Source organism: Mesoplodon bidens (assembly GCF_964165515.1).
Source record: "Mesoplodon bidens genome assembly, chromosome: 1".
Taxonomy (NCBI): domain Eukaryota; kingdom Metazoa; phylum Chordata; class Mammalia; order Artiodactyla; family Ziphiidae; genus Mesoplodon; species Mesoplodon bidens.
The window spans coordinates 18,525,319-18,548,635 of record NC_138176.1 but is presented as its reverse complement, the minus strand read 5'-3'; the positions used below and the strand labels follow the sequence as shown (position 1 = coordinate 18,548,635).

General features: G+C 36.5%; 1 protein-coding gene across 4 annotated transcripts in view; it reads left to right on the top strand.

Annotated features, from left to right (window-relative positions):
* The window catches only part of VTI1A (vesicle transport through interaction with t-SNAREs 1A), a 377,277-nt gene that overhangs the window by 76,477 nt on the left and 277,483 nt on the right, over positions 1–23,317 (top strand). For 2 of the 4 annotated variants that reach the window (XM_081231828.1, XM_081231830.1), the window contains exons 5-6: positions 4,116–4,136; positions 8,932–9,016. In XM_081231828.1, the coding sequence (XP_081087954.1) occupies positions 4,116–4,136; positions 8,932–9,016 (106 nt within the window). The remainder of the gene's footprint in view (positions 1–4,115; positions 4,137–8,931; positions 9,017–23,317) is intronic. The other 2 variants (XM_081231829.1, XM_081231831.1) reach the window with 1 other exon arrangement.

The following is a 23,317-nucleotide window of genomic DNA, read 5'->3' as shown; positions in this document are numbered from 1 at the left end:
AGACTATGGAATCAAAACAGAAGCATTTTCTTTAAAGGAAGAAAAGATTTGACTCCATTTTAATTTTTGTAGCTCAGTGGCTGAGAAGACAACTTTTTCTGGGTAGGATCACCTGTAAATTATAGAAAAATATATTTTCTGCACACAGATAAGTTTATTTTCAAGTTAATGGTTGAGAAATTGATTTTCAGAACTTTTTGACCATGTGATATGTATGATAAACCTCTAACAATAGAGGGAAAACTTAGAGGTAAACAGAATGAGACAAAAATGGCAAGATTTGTTTAACTGAAATTGGGATATATATCAATTTTTTTAAATTATAGGTCAGAAAAGGAAAAGGATATAGAATTAATAGCAAAGGCTGCAAATAGATAAAATGAACTAAGTACTAGCTATTTAGTTATTTTTGATGCAATATCCACATCCTCCCTATAGTGACTTCTTTAGGGATTCAGACAAATGTGAATGCCATAGCTCTTATTTCTCATTCTGCCAATTTATAATGCATTTTTTTAGGCATCTAAAACCTGGCTGTTAATATACATAATTATGATCTGCCAATTAACTATAAAGTATATTAATTTACTCTTAAATATGTAAACATTTTTGCCATGATTATAATTGTTAAAATTTCAAAAATTAAGAATTTTCAAATGCATTTTAATGTCCTTTATACAGTACACATTTTTATTTAATTCCACATTAATTGCTTTGTATAAATTCATTTCTATTATATCCATTGCATGCAATCAAATATCGCTCATCCATGATTTACAGAGAAGGGACAAAATTACCTACTTTGCACATTCATGTATTGTTGGGTCTTTCCAAGGACTATTGTCTTAGGCATTATCATTCTGTTCTTTTAACATATCAAATTTTCCATTGCATGTGACATTTTAATTTTTAGAAAGATTTCTTGAAATGCAGTAAAGCTGTATTTAGAGTGAAAACTTAAATAATTGCTAACTCAATTTAGTTTCATGAAAACGGTTCTCAAAAAGGAAAAAAAAAAAAAAAAGGATCTTACAGAATTAAACCCCCTTCATAGTGGAGTATGATAATGGGGCAAATGTTCCCCATTTTGAAACCTAATAGTGTCTCAGTTTCCATATGCAAAATTACATTGATCAGTGAATAAATCTGAACAAATGAAATTTGAGTAAATCCTAAATAGAAGGTTCAAAAAAAGATATAAAGAGTAGGATATTTCTAAACGTGTGGAAATTTTTGTGGTAAAGCAATATTCAGCAGATATGATTGCTTAATTTCTTAATGCGAGGTTCTCTTAAGTTCTGATTTGGGCTTGCTGTGCATAAAGTGTGTCAAACTTCAGCTGCAGACCAGGGGGTGAAGTCGGTCAATTTAATTCCCCAAGATCTAAAGAAGGTCAGTATCATTTCATATAGCCCTGGCAGAGCAGATCATTACCAGGCACAAATCTGTTCGTTACGTGCTGAGGGTTTATAGCAGGATAAATAGACTGTCATCATAAGTTCAGAAAATTGTGTGTTCGACCCACGATAATGTGTAAAGGGCGTTTAATAGAGTTCAGCATTTATTCGTTATCTGTATGCGGACAGAGACGGCAGTCGCGTTATCAGCTTTAAAAAAAAAATTCGGTAGTTCTGGGAGTCACGTGATGCCCCTCACATACAGAGGCGCGCGCGCATGAACCCTCACATGCTCTGCCGTGCAGTTTTGATTTTAGTCACAGCAGAAGGCTTAACCACAAGAGATTCCACTGGTTCAAACCAGCGTAAACCAGATTTTTTCAGCCCACAAAGGAACAGATTACCTCTTGTATCAAATTCTGCATTGGGGGAAAATCTTTGTTTCAAAAAAGATGTTGATTATCATAACTCAACATGGTGGCATGGCACACTTTCATGTCGCCTATAACGGAGCTAGTAGCTCGATAAAATACGAAATCACTACTTTCAGTCTAGTCTAAGCATTCTTAATTTTCAAAAATAGACCATCTTTTGTTTACTTGAGTGAAAACTCTCGAACTAAAAAAAAAAAAAAAGATAAAGATAAAGATTAAAAACCCTCCCATTACCTAGCTTAGCTACAAATCCGGTGTAAAGCTTGGATGCAGCCATGCAGCACAAACAAGATAGAACGTTTTTTGTTTGGAACCTATTGAAAAAACAAATGGGTAGCATTTTTAAACACTCATTGATTATGGCAGGGTGGTATGGCCCAAATGGTCTCTATTGCTGAAGAGTCGTTTTAAACTTTGGCCCTTTAAGTATCATAGTCAACTGAAGAATGGTGCCCCCAGAAAGAAGAAATAGCTGTGCGATCAATTCCAAGATCAGCTCTTTCTGAGAATTAATGTTTGCCTTTTTCTCCCATGATGTTTGGATAGCAAAGAGAAAGATTCCGATATATGATAGGCCAGGTATCTTAGTTTAGAATTTTACTTCTTCTGGGGAAGAATTGTAACTTTTCACATGAAATGATGAGATGCTTGACTCATACACTCAGTGGTTGCTGAGATAATGAGTGTATTAATTACAAGTAATGACAACTTCATATATATTTTTGGAAGAATGACATTAAAAGTTTCTTTTTCAGTAAATGCCCTGTGAGGTATTATATAATAGATTCTGTACCCTTTTTATAAGTTTCATAACAGATTTGAAATCTCATTCTTTTGTACTTGAAATACTTCTCAAATAACAAATGAAATAACAGAGTAAGCTGGAATGCATATTGCCTTCCTTGAATTGGAGACAAAAACAGCATTAAGCATTGAGAAATCTGGGTTATCGTAAACATGATACTCTTGGAAAGACTTATAGTGAACAATTCATGGCATGTTTCTCCCAAAGCAACAGTTTAATTTATTGGCCTGCATATGTCAAGTGTTATAACAGATGTTACAGATATTTGGATGCTTAAAAATTATCAGTTGTAGACCTGAATTGCTGAGGATGCAAATTTCAGACTTAGAATGTGGTTTATAGTCTCTTACAGCATAGGTTTCAGTTTCTATTCATTGTAGAAACTATGGCAGACACCTCAACTATACAATGATATTTGTGGTTTAGAATACAGTACTGTCTCTGTCTCTGTCTCTCTCTCTCTCTCTTACACACACACACACACACACACACACAAAGAGTGAACCAGATACGTGGTTATATCCATTTTCTAGTTTCTAAAGAGTTAAACAACTTGTTTTTTCTGTTATATTTAAGACAAATGAATATTCTACAGAGGATAATCAAAATGTTATCATAGAAGAGTTTACTAACAGGTAAAGAGTGGTTTGGGGTTTGACTTTGGTGACAAGAGACTGCAGTACAAATGAAGTGAGAGAGCTCATTGCTTTGAAATGGCCCAGTTGACAAGATGAATAAAATTGAAATGTGAAGAAACTTCAAAAATTAAAAACACCGTGTGATTTCATTAGCCTCTTAAGCAAAACAAAAACCTAGAAATCAACTCTGATATACGCAGTATTTCTAAGGATGGTGAAATATTTTCTGATACTGCCTCCTAAATATTATCTATCCTGGCATGCTTTATTCCCTATTAAAATAATGTTACTTCCAAAGGTGATCCTATTACTAGAGTGGGTACAAGTATGACATTAGCATAACAGTTTGTTGTTTTAAAATACTTATTGGGACAAAAGCATGAACTATTAATCATTTTCATTTGGAGGTAAAACCTGAAAGCAGTTGTCAAGATTCAAAATAGAGAAACATCCTGAAAACTTGTAAATACAAAACCTCTTCAGTGGTACAGTCTTAGAAGAGAAGAACAGTAAACTTGTTTTCTTTCTTTATAATATAGACTTCTATGAAGTCGTTCCCCTTTATTTCATGATGGTGTCTTAGATGTACTTTAAAAGAGAATTTCACACTATTCTCTTTGTTTAATGTGACAGTGTGAGAAAGTGATCTTTATTCGTTCAAAAAACTCTGCATGTAGTCTATGTTTAGGTTCTTTTAATGTGTTTGTCTGTGATTTTTAAATGCTAAACATGTAAACAGATAAATTGTCAATGTTAATTCTGTATCCTGTCACACAACTGATCTTTCTTTCCTGCCATTTCTCTCCTTTTTATCTTTTTTTTTGGTGCATTCATGTTGCAGTTGATAAAATTACGTGAAGAGGTGAGTACTTCCTAGCTTGCTTTAAAAAAAAAAAAATTCTGCTTTTCCCTATAAAATTGAGTTTCTAAATCTGAAGTAAAATCTTTGGGTTTGTTTTTCTAGGAAAATCTACACATAGCAAAAGTATTGATTATATTGCTAGAAATGTTCTCTGCTATCTTTAAAAAAACAAGTACATCCTAATAATGCTTATCACAGTGATCATTGTTGTTTGCCAGCTTTGGAAGAAAATTCAGATTTTAAAGACCAAAGAAGGGAGGAAAAATAAAGGAATATCTTAAAACTATACCCAAGCGTAGTTTTAATGTAGACTGACTTCAGTTTTGTTTTATTCATATTGGTTTCTCAAGGAAGTCAATGTGATTAAACATTTTTTCCTGACATTCTGATTTATTTTACTAAAAACTGTTTTTAAAATAACTCCTTTCTCTCAACCAAAATTCTTAGGTTCACCATTAGATATCATGAATCTATTATCCTTTTGAGGAAACACACATATGTTATAAATACCCTACTAGTCTGTGTACACAGATACCTAAGAATAGCTAAAGCTCTCCTCGTTAAACACTTTCCTTTTTGTAGGAAATAGCGCCCAAGTGAGTTCTCACTTTTCTGAGTTTGCTTGTCTGTTTCATAATGTAGCTTCAGACTTTTTTTGTGGCCAAGCAAATATTTACAACAATGTTGATAATTTTATGCCTGTATCAATGAGGGATGCTGAATGATTCTGTATGTTTTTTTTAAATTAGACCATACTTATCAAATATGCTTTGTTCTTTTCAGAAATAGAGTAGTAATATTTTTTACTTAGTGGGATTGAATTTTGTTACTTTTATATTAGGGCATAAAATAATGGCCCATATTGCAATTTAAAAATTGTCTAATTGCTTATAATAATCAGAGTCCTGTGAATTATTTTCAAGTTTAGATTGGCTGCATTGATTGAGATTTTCCCAGAAGTTTTTTTTTAATTGGTATGTCATCATTCTCTAGGTGATGTGAATGCTAATTTAGAGGTTTGTAGAGAGTGGTTTTCAACAACTCTCCTGATTTAAGATGCATTTGTGATGTCTTCTCAGTAGAAGTAATAATGATATATAAAATGAAGGGTGAAAATACACAAAACCCTCACCCTCCAACCTTTATGTGTTTTTTTTTATCTTCCCTGCGTGGAAGCAGATGTATATACTAAATGAATATTATCAATCGCAGTTTTGATGTGAGTGATATGTCAACATTATTCTTCTGCAAGACAGACTGCTTGTATGTGTTTGCATATGCTCAGGCTTAGGTGAAGAATCTGAATTTTCAAATGTTAATGCAACCAACAATAGACTTGAAAACCACTGTATGAAGAAACTACACGAAGCTCTTGGCCCTGAATTTAGCAGTGAATATAATTAATAAACCCTTGTGCCTTAGTACCATCAGCATCGTTGACAGAAGATTTAGTTTTAAGCTGAATTGTATGGATTTAGTAATCTTAATTTTATAAGCTGAAAACATCACATCTGCATTTCTTTTAAAATATGTTTCATCATCGTTTTATGGCTTAATTCCTTTGTTGTGCCTATAGCAACAGTTTTATCAGTTATGCTTCTGGAATGCATGTTTCCAAAACTGTAACCTGAAATGGAATTGTACTTGGAAGAGTTAGATCACTCAACTAACAGAATAGTATACTCTGAAATATCCTTTTTACAGTCTTTGATATGGGTGCAGCATTGATATTTATAGAATAGGTTGCATTGATGACACTGTGTTGGTAAATGGTTTGCTCCAAAGTGATTGTTTCTCAGCCAGGATTCTCAGAGTAATCAAGCAGTGAATGTACCCCAGATTTCTTCCTTGTATCTATCCTAAGAAGACAAACACCCCTCTGCTTCAAAATAGGATGTTTCATTGTGTTTGGAAACAAAGTATGCCCCATCCGTTCCTTATGATGCTCTTTTGGGGCTCAGTTCTGGAAACAGAGCATCCTTGGAGGCAGGCTGGTAGTGCATAGGGAGCTGAACTGGTGTTGGCTATACCGAGCTCTCTGTTTGAATCCTGCATCTCCAGCTCTCCATGTTGCACAGCCCCTCACAGAAATGGAGCTGTGTCTGAAGCTTCTGCACAGCTTCACTCACCTGCTTTGAAAAGGGCTGAGAAGAGGGTGAGAGAATGAGTTTGGGATGGAGTGTGGGGGCAGGTTGAAAGCATCAGTTGCTACTGTAGTGCATTTCCTTTCATTTTCAGAGACCAGGGCAATGCACAACTAAGGGGACGATGTAAATAGCACAGCTGTTACAAGAACTTGATTTTAGCTTGACTTAAGTGAAGAGGTTCCAAAATACAAAGTGAGGTCCTGCTGGAAAGCTGCTGGTAAACTGATAGTCCTCTTGTGTGCAGATTTGCTCTGGTAAAATTGAACTGTCCTGATGAAGAGTTATTTAGCAATATACCTTTATTCCATTATTTAGGAATATACTTTTTTTTTTATAGAAAGTTCTTTTAGAAATTTTGCTCTCTATTATAGCCATATACTGAATAAGCTGATTTGACTCCCTTTCATGGAATCTCAAAAATCATTCTACATTTAAACACTTTGTTTCCTACATTTCATATTATCATATAATTAGACTGTGAATTTTCAGTATTGAGCTTTGATTTTTTTTTTTTTAATCTACAGTAGCTAAATATTTTCTTTTAGTTTAGGGATTTCATCCAATATGAAAATGAACCAAAAATCTTTGTTCTGTTATTCTGGATTAAAATTCACATTTACTCTTGATATCACAAATCTGATTATCTTTTTAGAGAATCACCAATTTGAAATCAAGTCCTTTGTTAACATAGAAAACAATATTCAAAGAAAGGAAGAGCAATCCCCACTCCCAAAACCTGCATGTAGTGAGAATTAGAAATAAGAAAGCTGTTTTTGACAAGCTGAGTAAAGTGTTTAATTTTATTTAAAAATAGTCATTAATGCCAAACACATAAAGCTCCCCTTGCTTTTCTTTTTCTCAATTACAGCCTTCAGTGATTTTGCGTTTTCATGGTATGCACTTTCCTTCCTCCCTTTTATTTATTTAGCACTTTTTTTTTTCCGGCGGCGGGGGGGTGGGGTGGGGGGGCGGTTTTTCTCTTAATTTCTCCACTGTATAGTAGACGACTCTATTAATTATTATAGACTGTTGTTGCAGCTTTCCTGACCTTCACATCAGGTCCTATCTCTCTGTTCTAAATGCATTGTTTTAATGATTCTTCCCCCCACTCCCCCCAGCACTTCCCCCCCAAAAAAATTTCAAGGAAAGCTTTGATGTGGCTTTAGCTGCCTCCAACGTCTGGCCGCATCTCAGATGTGTCACCTATGCCGGGAGGGAATAAGGAAATCACGTTTTGAATGGTAATGATAACATACTAATCACTTCCTTTCTTTGAAGATGGGAGCGAGATATTCTGTCAGCATCCCTGGCTGCTAGAGCTTGGAGGCACTGGTCTAGGTGTATTAGCTTAAGTGTGCATGTCAATACAGCTTGCATCTCCAAGATCCATGGGGGCTCATTAGAGCAAGGTGGATCATTTCGCTCGACAGCCACTCAGATAATATGTGTGGCACCTCCTTTTTTATTATTATTAGAAAGCATTTCTTCGATTTTAAATGACATCTGTCAACAACACAAAGTTGGAGTTATGGCTGCATTTTTTTCTTTCTTTTTGACCAGATACCAAAACTGATTTGAAGGGGAAAGTACTAATTCATACAGATACATGTGTGCATGTACATACACGCAAATATACAGTTACACATATTCTTATATTTCTAAGTATCCAGACATACATGCATCTGTACACACATATGCACACACACGCACACACACACATTCCCATGGGCGTGCACACATTCTTATCCATTCACAGCCACGATTAGCTTGTTAATATGTTTTATAAACCTGAATATGATCTAGTGTATGATCATTATGCTTTAAAAAAGAAAAGAAACGAAAATCAGCCTTAATGTAGAAAAGAAAGTTTAGAGGCTGAGGATTTGGGGGAAATTCTCTAATTTCCCCCATCAAATGTAATAGAAAAGAGTATATATAAGTATTATCATTTTAGTTCACAGGCTAAAACACTATGTGTCAGAAATTCACTTTCAGCCTAGTGCCATATGTCTGGGAATATTTGGGAATAAATCCACAATTTTGTACATCTGTGTGCATGGGGGAAACATGTGTCTCTTGTTTCTTAGTGGTTGCCCCAAGTGGTCTTAGAACTGGAACTGCTGTTTAGTATTCTGTTTTAGTAGCATATGTTGTTCTATATGGCATCTTGCTGTACATCTAAATTGAGAGGCATTCTCTTAAAAATAAAGTTTCTGTTTATAAATTACTATGTGTAGGAACAAGTGAGTTTTTTTAAATGATTGAATTTTATAAAAAATAAATACAAAATAGGGATCATAGATCTATGCAGATATCTCATAAATCTACTTCTGCTGAAACAGTAAAGATCCAGTTGGTTCTGGTTTTCATACCTTTCTCAGTGTTTTGGAGTAAGATTCATTGTGGCCACATACGACATGAATCTGCCTTTTAAAACAAAAAAGTGGACGGTCCATACACGATTGACTGAAAAATCTGTTCATTGTAGTGGTTTGTATAAAGGAAGATGTGCTAAAAATTATCTATAATGGGTTGTGATTCCCCCACACCCCCCGAAATGTTAGGGCATACGACGGCATTATTTTTTTTAAGGCAAAAAAAGAACGTTGTAGACGACCGTGTGATTTTTTTCCCTTTTTCTTTTTCAGAGGGCACATCTGCTCGATAACACAGAGAGGCTGGAAAGGTCATCTCGGAGACTAGAGGCTGGGTACCAAATAGCAGTGGAAACCGGTAAGAATTCTGAGAGTGAGCAAATTGTCTTGCTTATGCACAGCAGTCTTCACAACACATGACATTTCAGGGAAACTTCAAAGGAGTAGCAGAGACAGCAGCCCGAGATGTGGTTTACATATTGGGGAGACAATTGGGAGCTTATTTGCGCTTATCTTTTTTCAAGTTAAAAGGCATGACATCTACTGAAAACAGTTCCTGAGGTTTAAAAGTATACATCTGAAAAGAGATGGAATACTTTGTCTAAATTCTACATTTGTCTTAATAGGCGGTTACATGTTGTCAGTTTACCCACCCGCAATGATTGCTAGCACACGGTGCTGTCTCCAGTTGTTTGCTCCTTTACGTTTATTCATGTATGTAAAAATTAACATTTTAATCCGTCTAAATTATGTGAACCAGGGGAGAAGAAATACCAAGTTTACCTTGCTTGTTTGTCCTGCTGTTGGAAATGATTCCTAATGATCCCATATATGTATATATTTTAAAACATGAACAGAGCCTGTAATCAGATATGGAAAAAAAAAGTCATGATAATTTTATTATGTGTTAGTTAATACTGTCCAAACTTTTGGGTTGAATTAACACTAGTTACTAATTTCAGAAAACGCAGCCCTATTTTGACTTCTAGGACGAGTCTACTTAAAATAGACATGCTTTTTCTTTATTGAGGTTTCACGCAATGAGTGTTTTTTTTACCTAGTAAATAAATATCCATTAACCCCTTTATACTTATCAGTTTCTTATTATTTAGCTATTTGCAAAGTATAGATTACATATCACCTATTTTATATATTTGTGGATACCTCTTGCCCCGTATATGGACAACAAAAATATGTGATCAACAACATTTCCATTGATTTTTTTTTAATTCAGTGTTACAAAAAATAATATTTATTTTGTAAGAGCAGGTATAATGAAAATGATTCCAAATGATTTATGAATGGCCAGTGTTTCCCTTGCTTGACTTCATGGCTATCCTATATTGGCTGGCTTATGTGATGAATTCTGAGAAATCAAATAGAATGAGCACAAATGGCATTGGCATTATAGTAATGGTGAGAAAACTGAAGAAAATCATCAACCCTCCCAGATATTTTAATAGTATGAGCAGCCCTTCTTTCTGAGGTTATTGATAGATTGGCGTTCTGTCCCGATTGGCATAAAAGCCAGCTTTCAATTGTTCTTTCATTCCTCGGGCTCACCTTAAGAAGTGACTGTCCTTACAAAGAATGTTTATAATGAGCAGCGCCCTGAACGTGAGGTCAGAGTGTTCTGGCCCTTGTCTGTGTGACCTTAAGCAAATCACATAACTTCTTTTAGTCTGTTTCTTCTTCAATAAAATGGAAATAATACTGTCTGTTGCAGAATATTCCTACGGAATGACAGCATAAGTTAAAATAGTTTATACACCATAAAACACTATATAAATATAAGTATTATTATTAATGTGTGGTCATTTGATGATATACAGGCATTTATCTTTCATAGAAAAAAGAAGTACTGTGATTGAAATGTTTGTTAAAGGAATTTTTAAGAAGTGTTATTTTGGAGAATGTGTCACTCTACCTGTTGAACATCAGGGAACCTTCTTTGACAAAGCGTCCCATTGGTGAGCCTCTTTCCACAGGGGACTGGGTTGGGTTGGGGATATTCTTGCTATGACACTGATCACTGGCCATTCATAAAAGAAACCCTTAATCATTTGGAATTGATTTGGCTGATTGGGCTGCCTTTTCTCTTTCACAACACCATTCATGTAGCTCCCTCCCAAAGCTGAAGGAAATCAACAAAGAGGATCACAGATTCTGGAGGATCGTGCACTGATCAAGGTTATAAGATCATGATTTGATAGTTATTCCTTTGGTGTGTCCTAAAATGTAACATCAAACTATCAATACAATCAACATGGAAAATGCCAATTTAAGAGTGTCCCCAAAACCAACCTAAGTTCCCTTGGACTTTTTAGTAGAATACAATGGTAGATTAACTCTAAAGTTTTATAAAATTAGATATTTGTGTGTTTTATAATACATATATAAAAGCCTGGGAACTTCTCGCAGACTGTAAAACCAAGTCTAAGAGGAGGAATAAGAGTGGGCTTTGTGGAGGTAAAGACAGATGTGGCACACAGCTAGACAGAAGTCATCATGATTCATTTCCTTGGATGAGTTTGAAAGTGGGTGGAGAAACGAGAAAGCAGGCACAAAGCATTTTTCCTGCCCTTGCTTCTTACTGTAATGTGGGGGAAAAAAGTAATTGTGGCAGGCACCATGTTGCTTCTCCATTTCTTGCTTCCCTGCTAGCACTCAACCTAGTTATATCCAGTCAATCAACAGCTCTGTGTTTGTGATGTAAATTTATGATAGTAATAATCTTGTTACAGTATCAGTAGAGGAACAGCATCTTTCAAAAGGAAAAACTTTTAGCACTTATTGATTTCTTCTTAAAGACTGAAATGCAAGAAGGCATAGATGTGGAAGAGCTATGATGACTTTTGAAGCAGCACAAAAGAGGGAAATAGTTTGCAAGTATTGGTCTAAGAACTGGTTCTAGACCACAACAAGAGTTTTCATCAGTCCACAGCAAAATGAGAGGAAAAAAGTAAAAAATTGTGATTTTCTTATAAAGCAAACATCATTAATTTGAAAAACTACACATTTTCTAAGATCATGTTTTTCCTATTTTGGGGTGATAAAAGAAAGGATAGTTTTATGATATGATAGAAATAGTAGGTGGAAGTTATATATATATTTTTTTCTTTACCTGGAAAAATAACAAAATTGGCAACCCTATTTGGGCCCTTTGAAATGTTTTTTGAAATTTTACTTGGCCACAAAATATAGGAATTATTGTCTGATGTACTGAACTGGAGAAATAGACAGCAATCCCATCCTCTGGCCCTGCTATTAGTCAGCTGTGTGACTTTGAGGAATACTTAACCTTTCTGTACATGTTCTTTTATTTGCCAGATGGAAACCTGACATCAGATTCTATATATCCCATAAGGTTGTTATAATGTAAAATGAGGTCATATATATTCAAGTGCTTAGAAAACAAATAGGGCTCTGGAAAAGTCATCATTTTTATGTTTTCATCAGCATAAGTGGTTATCTCTGAAAATTATTGGCAAAAGATTTCGACAAAAATCTGTAAACTTTTCTTGATGACCATTATTGGCAAATATCATAAAAGAAATTTTGATTATTATATATAATCAATTATTTGTGGAATAGAATAGAAAGCATATTGACCGCTAGCATCTTCCTAGTAAATAATAAAATTCATCTTCTAAAATTCTTGAGTCATTTTTGACATTTTTAAAAGTTATTTTTTCAAATTGGCAGTTACTGTCTCTTTAAGAATAGCTGCTGAACAGGGGGACTCATGTCCAGAATGTACTTAGTCTGAGCAAATGCATCAATACATGATTATTTCTCAGCGCCATTTATACCTTGATATATATTGAGTTTAATGCCAGTCAGGTTTCTTCTGTGGCTTCCTTTCTATTTGAGAAAATTGATGAGGTTACAAGTTAATTGAACAACTCCGTTTAGAAATGAAGAGACAGATGGAAGAATATATGATACTGAACTAAAGAGCTGATGCCAGGACATCTCACTCTGAGACTGACATCAAGAGGCACAATTATCAGACTCGTTAGCAAACTTCCTTGGGAGTGACCATCAAAGACCAGACACTCTGGTGGTGGTATGAGCTATTGACATGATCCAGCTTAGCATTTCTTATAAATTCTCATCCCAGAATCTGCGAATAAAAAGTGACTCTTTCTTTTCTCATCTACTATTAATAGTCAGATATGACTCTTAGCTATGGTGATACCTATTTCGTTCGAGGTCAGGGCATTAATATTTAAAACTTTGGGTCATCTGCCTTTAATGCTGAAATTATGATTATTCTTTTCTCTGAATTAAATATCCCAGAATTACAGTAGGCACACAACTAATGGAAGCTGTATGATGAATAAAAGAAATAGGCTGAAAGAGAAATTATACATGGGCAGAAATGCAAGGCTCACTCTCTTCTTTCAGTATGTAAACAGGTAGTTTAAGATACTCACCACTGTCCCAGGCTATACCCTACATGGGCCCAGTGCACCTGGCAGTACATCTCTGGAGCCAGGAGAGTGTTTGTCTACAGTCAGTAGCCTCACATCTCTGAAGGGTGGTCTGCACCATTTACCAACCTTGCTTCTGCCATCCCCGAGTATCCAAGCCACCTAGCTCTGATGTCCCATTTGGGGACATCAGAAAAGGTTTGCACCCTTTCTCTCAGTTGTCACTTCAAGCCACCTAGCTCTGATGTCCCATTTGGTCAGTGATCTCTCTACAACTGGGTGCTGTGCTTCTGCCAGCCTTCCTGCCATGAATAAGAGGTGCTCCATCCTTCCCCAAGGGCCCCTCAGGTTCCCCACCCTGGACTAGCGATTGGACATATGTAGACATCATCCAGTGTTTATTGAACACTTAATATGGACCACACGCTGTTCTCAGTACTCTGTATTTACCATCTCTTTAATCCTTACCACAACCCAAGTTACAGAGAGATTAAGTGATTTGCCCACACTTATTCATCGAGCTAGGAAATAGTGCAACCAGACTATCTGGTTCCATGCTGATTCCATGCTCTTAACCAATAAACCACACTGAAAAATGAATGGGCCCCACATACCTAGATGACCACATACCAAAGTGACCTGTTGTAGTCAGGATAAGTCATGTTCTCACATCTGTTAAGTTCCTTTTCATATACTTTCTTCAGAAACTAACTATTGAATACTGTGTGCTATATGCCAATGTCCCTGTTCCCAGGTAGCTTATGTATCAGAACAGGAAGGAGCCGGGAGCAGGATGAGACAGACATTTTTTAAATTAATAAATAAATGGACAAGATTATTTCAGATGGTGGCCAAATGAAGCAGGGTATGAAAGAGTAGCTAGTGAAATCTATCTTAGGTTAGCTAGTCAGGAAAGACCTCCTAGACAAGTGCCTTGTAAGCTGAGTCTTGAACTGCACAAAGATGCCATTCGTAAGCACACGTGGGGCTGATGATTCCAAGAGGAAAAAGCAAGCACAAGGGCTCTGAAATGAGAAGATGTTTGGGGTGTTCAGGCGACAAAAAGAAGATCAGTATGGCTGAAGCAAAGTGAGCAATGGGCGTGGTACATAGTTAGGTTAGAGCCACATAGGCTGAGATTTTATGTGGCCCCCGGTGTCTGAATTTGACTTGTAGGGTATGATGCCATTGGAGAGCTTTCAACAGGCAAGTGGCCTGATCTGAATCATAGAGGACAAGGATTGTAGGGGAGGAGTGGCAGAGGAATGGGAACAAGGAGACATGTTAGGAGGTATATTATAATAATCCAAGATTTAGTCCTTTTACTAGTTGAAAGGAATGGAAGGATTGGATGGTGAAGATGCAGGAAAAATTATAGCCTTATTAAAAGTCATTCAGGGTCAGGGAGCTTGAAATCTGTCATTAATTTCCTTAACAGTTGGCATGCGATCCCAAAGATTCTTCCTTGAGGATATCCCCAGAACAAATGGGGACTTATTATCCTTGTACCTGGTAGGGCTTTACACAGACAATGGCCAGTCCATTAGGCTGGTGGTAATGGACACTTGTGATTATAAATCTGAGCTTAAAACCAAGTTTATGATAACATTTTATTTGAAGAATAAAGATGATGATACCTATTTTCTAGAGTTTGTGAGAGGCATAAATAAAATAATGTATATAGAAAGATTTTGTAAATTGCCTCACAAAAGTTTTTTTTTTCTCTCTAGAGATCTTCACTTCAGGTAGGTTCTGAGTATAAACATAGATTGTCACTTTGCTTAATTTTGTATCAGCCTAAAGAGAAATTTGTTAGTTCCATTCTACCCAAAGTGGGGCTTGAGACCAGCAGCATCGGTATCCCCTGGGAGTTTGTTAGAAAGGCAGCATCTTGGGTCTCCTCAGATCTACTGAATCAGAATCTGCATTTTGACAAGATCAGGAGTGATACCTGTGCACAGTGAAGTTGAGTTAGAAGTCCTGTTTTCAGTGTTAGTTCTTCGTCTGCGTCTGAACTGGATAAGTCATCTCATTGAATCTCATATACATGTGTATATATGTATAACTACATATGTGTACAAATATTCAGGCAGGTAGCTTGTATTGTTAACACCTACACTCCCTGTGAAATACAGGTAATAAAAATGGCTGTGTCTGCTAATATTGGTGATATTGGATTTGAGAATTGTCTATTTAGGAGCTATAATAATTAATTATCTTACCTTAGTTAGGCAATACTTGGCAATAAGAATAGCTAGTAACCTACCGAGTAAGCCTAAAGGGACTACATTATACCACTTTATTTTTGTCAAAATATATTTTCGCCTATATTTAACACCACTTAACATTCTTTTTTAAAAATAGCACGTTTATCACAATTTCTTGTATATCTTGTTTTATTAGGGAAATGCAAAGGTAGATTTTCTGAGTAAGAATAATACCAATGTTATGTATTTATAAGTTATTTTCATAAAAGAAATATTTTCTACCCAAGTCTTATTTGTTATAGAATTGATACAGAAGATTAGTCCATTTCTTTTTTTTAAAAATAAATTTATTTATTTATTATTTTTGGCTGCGTTGGGTCTTCGTTGATGTGCACGGGTTTTCTTTTTAGTTGCGGCGAGAGGGGGCTACTCTTCGTTGCAGTGCGTGGGCTTCTCATTGCAGTGGCTTCTCTTCTTGCAGAGCACAGGCTCTAGGCGCAAGGGCTTCGGTAGTTGTGGCTCACAGGCTCTAGAGCACAGGCTCAGTAGTTGTGACGCATGGGCTTAGTTGCTCTGCTGCATGTGGGATCTTCCCAGACTACAGCTCAAACCCGTGTCCCCTGCATTGGTAGGTGGATTCTCAACCACTGTGCCACCAGGGAAGCCCTAGTCCATTTCTATTTGAGAGTTTCCTTGGCAGTCCCATTTCCTTTCTATGAAGATGTTCTCTCTCACTCATTTGTGTGTGTGTGTGTGTGTGTGTGTGTGTGTGTGTAAGGAGTCCCATCATCTAGTTAGGTAACACATTCATCACCTCACATGTTTATCTTTTTTTTTTTTTTTGGTGAAAACATTTAAGTTCTACTCTTTTAGCAAATTTCAATTATATAATGCAGTGTTATCAACTATAGTCACCATATTTTACATTAGATCCTCAGGCCTTATTCATATTATAGCTGGAAGTTCTGTACATTTTTACCAAAGTTTTTACCCTTTGACGTGTATTTTTTTTTTTTTTTTTTTTTTCCTGTACGTGGGCCTCTCACTGTTGTGGCCTCTCCCGTTGCGGAGCACAGGCTCCGGACGCGCAGGCTCAACGGCCATGGCTCACGGGCCCAACCGCTCCGCGGCATGTGGGATCTTCCCAGACCGGGGCACGAACCCGTGTCCCCTGCATCGGCAGGCGGACTCTCAACCACTGCGCCACCAGGGAAGCCCTGACGTGTATTTTTTTAAATAAAAAATATGGATTTTACTTCAATTTCAATATTTCAATACTATGTTATAGTTACCTAATTTTAAGCTGCAGATAACTTCCCATTTTAAGAATATACTTCCACAGGCCTATTTTACATGCATTCCGATTATTTTTGCTTTGTATGATTACCTCATCAAAATCTTCATTCATTTGACCAAATAGAGAAACATATGGAGTACTTCTTTTTCTTCTGGAAAACAGATCTTAGAATTACAGCATTTTTATGAGAATTAGATAATTTATGTACACCACTGTTTCTGTTTCTACTGTGTCTATGTCTTTTTTTAAGAGTTCATACAGAAAAAGCAATCAATAGTGGTATCAGCTTACATTTTTAAAAACTAAACAAAATGTTTCATGTTCAGAACTTATTTAAAGAATCTGAACAAATGCATTTAAGATGTGAAGTGCCTTCCTTTGTATCTTTAATTGTCTCAAAGCCTTGGCTGAACTATTGATGGAGTTTACCTGAGCCTTTCATGGGGTTATATGGGGATTATGGAGTATGATACTACAACTTTATCATATTCTATCTTTTGGCTCTTGATAAAATATTCTTATTTTAATCAACTCACTGTAGAACTCACTTAGAAATTTTAGTCAGGTTTGGAAGTATCTATTGAGACCATGTTTTTACCAAACCAGAAGTCAGTCATTTTCTTTATTTTTTCAGGAGTTTCTTCCATGTCTACTGACATTTTCTTATTCTTCTATCTCTTCCTCCTCATTATAATTAATCTTCTTTCTTCTCTTATTCCCCTTCCTCCTTTCCCCCCTAATTCTTTTCTTCAAGAAGTATTTTGAGTGTTTACTATGTAATAATTTGATTCAAAAATATAAATCCTTGAATGTATTAATTTATCATCTACAGAAAAGATTAATGGTTGAAACAATGCACAATAATACAATATAATGCCTAAAACTACTTTTGAAGTTACAAGCTAGCTTTGGAACTGAGCTAACATCTCAGGAAATGTAAGAAAGTTGTTGTTGTTGTTTTCCCCTCCATTTACTGACAAGTCATATTTATGAAGACTCCTGGGAACGTAGACCCCAAAAGTATTAACTGTATGTTCCCTGCTCTTAGAGCTGTTATCAGTTGGTAGAAGAATAAATCTCTGATTCTGTAATATTAGTGAGAGTGGTACAGTATTATATGAAAGGCAAATATTGTATTTCACTTATTCAGCAAGCTTTCATTGAACTCTACTGAATGTCAGATGCTTCAGAGATGCCGAGCTAGAAAGACAAGATACCCCAGTCTTGGTTCGTCTGAGTAGAGGATGTTCTGTCTATAAACACTGATTCAGATTTTTACCTGAATAATTTTGTTTAGGTATAGATTGGAATTCAGAAGGGCACTGCCATGTTTAAACTAGTGCAGAAATAACAAGTTAACACTTTATGTTGTTCTACAATATAGGAACAGAAAATGGGATTACACAGAACATGGGATTATATACAGTTGGGTTGATATTAACCATCTATTTTATCTAGCCACATATATTTTAGAGAAAAGATTTTTCTTTAGAAATGTTAAACTTTGTGACAGAAAAAGCTATCTCTAGAAAAAGTTTCTCTATTCATCATTTTGGGTGATGGAATAAGTGGTTATGCTTTCAGAACCTTAAAGATATCTCTGCTAGAATAGGTATTTTTTTAGATGCTGAGAAGAATTACTTGACCATATCCCGTGAGTTTTTAAAAGTCTACCCAGTGGTAAAAGAATCATTTTAATGTGTAGTTATCACTTTATAATTACAACCCTATCAAAGTCTTACTTCTCAAAAAGCTGTGGTTCTGCTCTGAAAAGAACAGAGGAGGTTGTCATTTAGGGTGAAGCTCTTAAAGTGTATTTTCAAGTTGTGCTTAAATTTACTTTGTGAGGTTCCCTGAGATATTGGTGAGCTCCACAGTGGTAAGAAAAGGATGTCATTTAAACCCTATTTGGAGAACCTTCTCCTTAGGTGGTCCAAGGGAATTCATAGGGTTCAGTTTTAATCCATTAAAAAGTATTATACTCATTTTTAAAGGTGTCCTACCCCGTAATGCCTATCACTTTTCGAGTTGGTTCGTAAGATACATGTGAAGCCATTCTTACTCTGTTGCATCTCTGTGAGTTGAGAAAAAGAAAGACGACCAAAGCAGGTCGCTAAAATGCCAATTTACTTTCAGATATTACAGTGAAGGACGGTTAAGCTTATGACCTTGTTGCACTGTGCTTATATAACTTTCCTTGGGATTTTTTTTTTAATCAGGTTTATTTTCCCTTTGAGTCTGACTTCTAGTGCCCAGAAGTTTTCTTTTCAGCAGTGTTTATGTATTTAACAGAATTTTCTGAGGTGGGTGCCACAGAATTTTCACAGCATGAGTTCACATTGGACTAAGATTTTGTATACGACTTATACCAAGTGGAAAACTTGACGGGCATGAGCTTTAAAAATGGCTTTTTTTGTGTGCTCTGTTTTCGTCTGTATTTCCTGTTGGGCTATAGTGTTTTCCAGCGTTGCCATAAGAGAACAAAGTCAACATTAAAAAATAATTTTTTTATTGAAGAATAGGTTTTTCCAAGTAAAGTCATTATCAAAGAGACTGTCATCATGGGTCATCATTCATGTTTGGCACTGTGTTGCCCTTTTGCATCTTGAGATGTAAATTCTAAGTCATAGTTAAATAAATGTCTGTTTATTTAGAGAGAGGAAGAAACCACCCTAAAGCCAGACAAGGAAAAAAGCTTTTTGAAGACTGTCCCTTTTGGAGGAAAAATAAGCATATTGTTGGGTAATCTTAACATTATCTTCCATGTTGGTAATCTCATCACAAGCAATTGCCTAAGGTCCTGATCCACATTAAAAGGTTATTTTTGTCCACATAGAATACACCTTTTTTTTTTTTTTTTTTGCGGTACGCGGGCCTCTCACTGTTGTGGCCTCTCCCGTTGCGGGGCACAGGCTCCGGACGCGCAGGCTCAGCGGCCATGGCTCACGGACCCAGCCGCTCCGTGGCATGTGGGATCTTCCCGGACCAGGGCACGAACCTGCGTCCCCTGCATCGGCAGGCGGACTCTCAACCACTGCACTACCAGGGAAGCCCCCCACCCTTTTTTTTTTAAACAAGATGGTGGGGGTAGGAGTTTTTTTTTTTTTAATTAATTTATTTATTTATTTTTGTTGTGTTGGGTCTTCATTTCTGTGCGAGGGCTTTCTCTAGTTGTGGCGAGCGGGGGCCACTCTTCATTGTGGTGTGCGGGCCTCTCACTGTCGCAGAGCACAGGCTCCAGACGCACAGGCTCAGTAGTTGTGGCTCACAGGCCCAGTTGCTCCGCGGCATGTGGGATCCTCCCAGACCAGGGCTCCAACCCGTGTCCCCTGCATTAGCAGGCAGATTCTCAACCACTGCGCCACCAGGGAAGCCCTACAATACATCTTTTAAGTTGACCTTAATAATTGTTTTTATTCCCATTTTCAATGCTATTTGTGCCACATGGCACTCGAACAGAGCACAGTGGAACCTTAACAATTATTCCAAAAACAATTATTGGGCCCTAAGAAATTAGTTAGGGTTCATTAGATCTGGATTGGGCTAAGTCAATTTCTGGAATAACAAGAAAAATATTGCCTTAAATGAATATTATTAGCAAGGTTTGCATTTGGGAGTTAGGTAGGGGAGATAATCAACCCACCTGAAAAGGAAAATAGATTTTCTGTAATTTAGGAAGGAACAGACCCTGGCCCCTTTCTAGGCACTTAGAATATAAAGTTCCTTTGATAAGCTGGGATATCTTGGCAAAATATCTATTTAGGAAATACATAGCTATAAATCCCCATGATGAATATAATTAGTGTTTTTGAAGCAGGGTGGAGGAAGTAATTAAGTCTATTTCACAGTGTCAGGGAAAGACTCAGAATAGATGAGCCTTATGGAATAAATAAAGGGTGAGCTAGGGAAGTGGGTAAACCATGATCAAAGTGGGTAAACCATTGGGGCAAGCATGTGGCTTATGAGAATTTCTGGAGTGTGTCCTATGGTATATCTAACATTCATCTTAGTTATTAAGTATACTTGAAAGTGATAACATTTATTTTATTTATTTATTTTCCCTCAAACTTTTTATTATTTCAGAATAACCTCTCTAATTCACCTATCCATTTTAATAGTCAGATGTGTAAGTATTTTACATAATACATTATAGAGATTTTTAATGCTTCATAGTCTTTGGTAATTTTCAACCTTGCGTTATGTGCTGTAAATAATAATGCTAATATTAGGAATAATATTATATAATCTGCTTTGAAATTTTCCAACTACTTTTAGTACATCTTTTTACATCTATTACTTCATTGTTTCAATCAATACATTAGCTTATCCAAAATGGAGATTGTGTGTTCAGATTAAGTAGACTGATCCCCTGAATACTACCCCAAATGCCATCAATTTTCTTTCTTTTTTTTTTTAATTTTTTACATTAAAAAAAAAATACTTCTCCTAAGTGGAGTCATTTATTATAATTTATTTATTCTGATACTTTTTTTTTTTTTTTTTTGCGGTACACGGACCTCTCACTGTTGTGGCCTCTCCCGTTGCGGAGCACAGGCTCCAGATGCGCAAGCTCAGCGGCCATGGTTCACGGGTCCAGCAGCTCCGCCGCATGTGGGATCTTCCCTGACCGGGGCACGAACCCGTGTCCCCTGCATCGGCAGGCGGACTCTCAACCACTGTGCCACCAGGGAAGCCCAATGCCATCAATTTTCACCAACTAGAATGACTATTAAGTTTTATTTGATTTAATGTCTCCCTCTTCCTCATTAGCATATCTGTGAATTATCTCTGATGTTCGATGCTCTATGCAAACTTGTTGATGATTAGAACCTGTTACTTAAACAAACAAAACTCTGTTATAAGAGGGATACACAAATTTAAAAGATTCACCAATTTTTCTCACCGGTGTTAGCATAGGACTTTTACAGTGTCATCCAAATTTTTCACATAGGTGAGTTAAAGAGATTGACTGGAGTGACTTTGTTAATATAAAAAAGGAGACCTTTTTTTTTTTTCCCCCCAAACATAATGACTCTAAAAGTTAAGCATGAGGAAGATGGACCACATATCTTATTGCCTCACTGATACTGCCTGCCAGCTGTGAATTTTCTTACTGTAATGAATCCCCTCATTTTTATTGCTGTGTACAAGGTACCGTGCTTTATTTTTCTTCCTACTTGGATTTCGTGTAGGATGCACACCCCATATAGTTCTTTAAATTCACACTGTTGTGCAAACAAGTCAGTCTTTCTGTTCTCTCCTTTGTTAACTGTAAACCTTGTGGCGCAGCAGTTCTTTCGTGCCCTCCGTGAGTTGCTGGACTCTGCTCAAATTAAACACTGTAAGATTATCAGCAGGCTACAAAGGTGGAGTGGATCTTTCTCTTTGACATTTTGGTATAATGTTGTCTTGATCTGGAAAATGCTAACAAATTTGAGTGAAATAATCATCTCACACTCACCCGTTGTAAATTGGGACTTCGTGTCTACCGCATAAAAAGTAGGAAGAACACATGTATAATTTTTGCTGTCCTTTGAGGATTCCAAAAAAAGTTACCTGTGTAAAATGCATAGGAATTATTGTTTTAATCCAGTGCCAAGTTGGATCACCTATCTTTCACCTGCAGTGAAGCAAAATGGAATGTTCATGGAGCTTTGTAACTAGACAGACCCCAGCTTCACATCTTGTTCTGCCACTTAATAACTGGGAAACCTTGGGCAAGTTCCTTCGCCTTTCCATGTCTTCATTTCCTAATATATAAAAATGTTTGCCAGTCTTCTCTGTGGAGGTTGTTGTGAGAGTTACACGAAGTAAACTATAAAAACACTCAAGGCATGTTGTCTATCATAGGTGCTCAATAAAGGTTAGTTTCCATTAGTATGCTACTTTTCATAATAACACTAGCTGCTATGACAAATAAACCTCAAATTCCTCAGTGGCTTGATGCGGTGAAGTTTATTTCTCACTCTGGGAATAGTCCAGTGCAATTGCTGCTCATGAGCAAACGGGCTTCCATGTGGTGAGTCAGAATTCCAGGTCTCTCCCACTTGGCGGCTCTGCCCAACACCCAGCTTTAGAGGCCTCTACATTTTGCCAGTGCCCAAGGCAAAGAGAGAATGGAGAAGGCACACCGGATTTTAAAGCTCCATTGACAGCAAGTGACACACCTTGATGCTACATACATTCCACTGGCAAGAACTAGTAGAATGGTGCCACCAAGTGCAAGGGGGCTGGGAAATACAGTTCCAACTGGACAACCACTTTCTCATCACAACTTTATAGTAAAGAAGAGAAAGAACAAATATACATGGGTAGTTTTCCCTCCTCTGCCATACTATTTGTTCTTGTCTACTTCACTGCCTCATAATCAATCAATTAAAACCCTGGCTTGTAACAGTATAATGGGATGAGATGGAAGAGTAGCTGGCTTATGGGTCAGGTCAGTGGTTATAATCTTGTAGAATTTGTGACAAATGAAACTTTCTATTTATATGGGCACATTAAAGAGTCAATATCATTTGCTTTCTTTTCTACCAGGCATTTATCTCTGTTCAGTTCTCAAATTTATACTCCTTAGATCTGTAACAAAAGATAATTCTGCTGCATGTGTTCTCATCTAAGTGTTGACAATAGATACAAGTCAGCAAATTTATTTATCTCATTTCTAAAGTATGTGCTTAAAGAACATTGCAAACTGTCACAACCAAGAGAAACCTAAG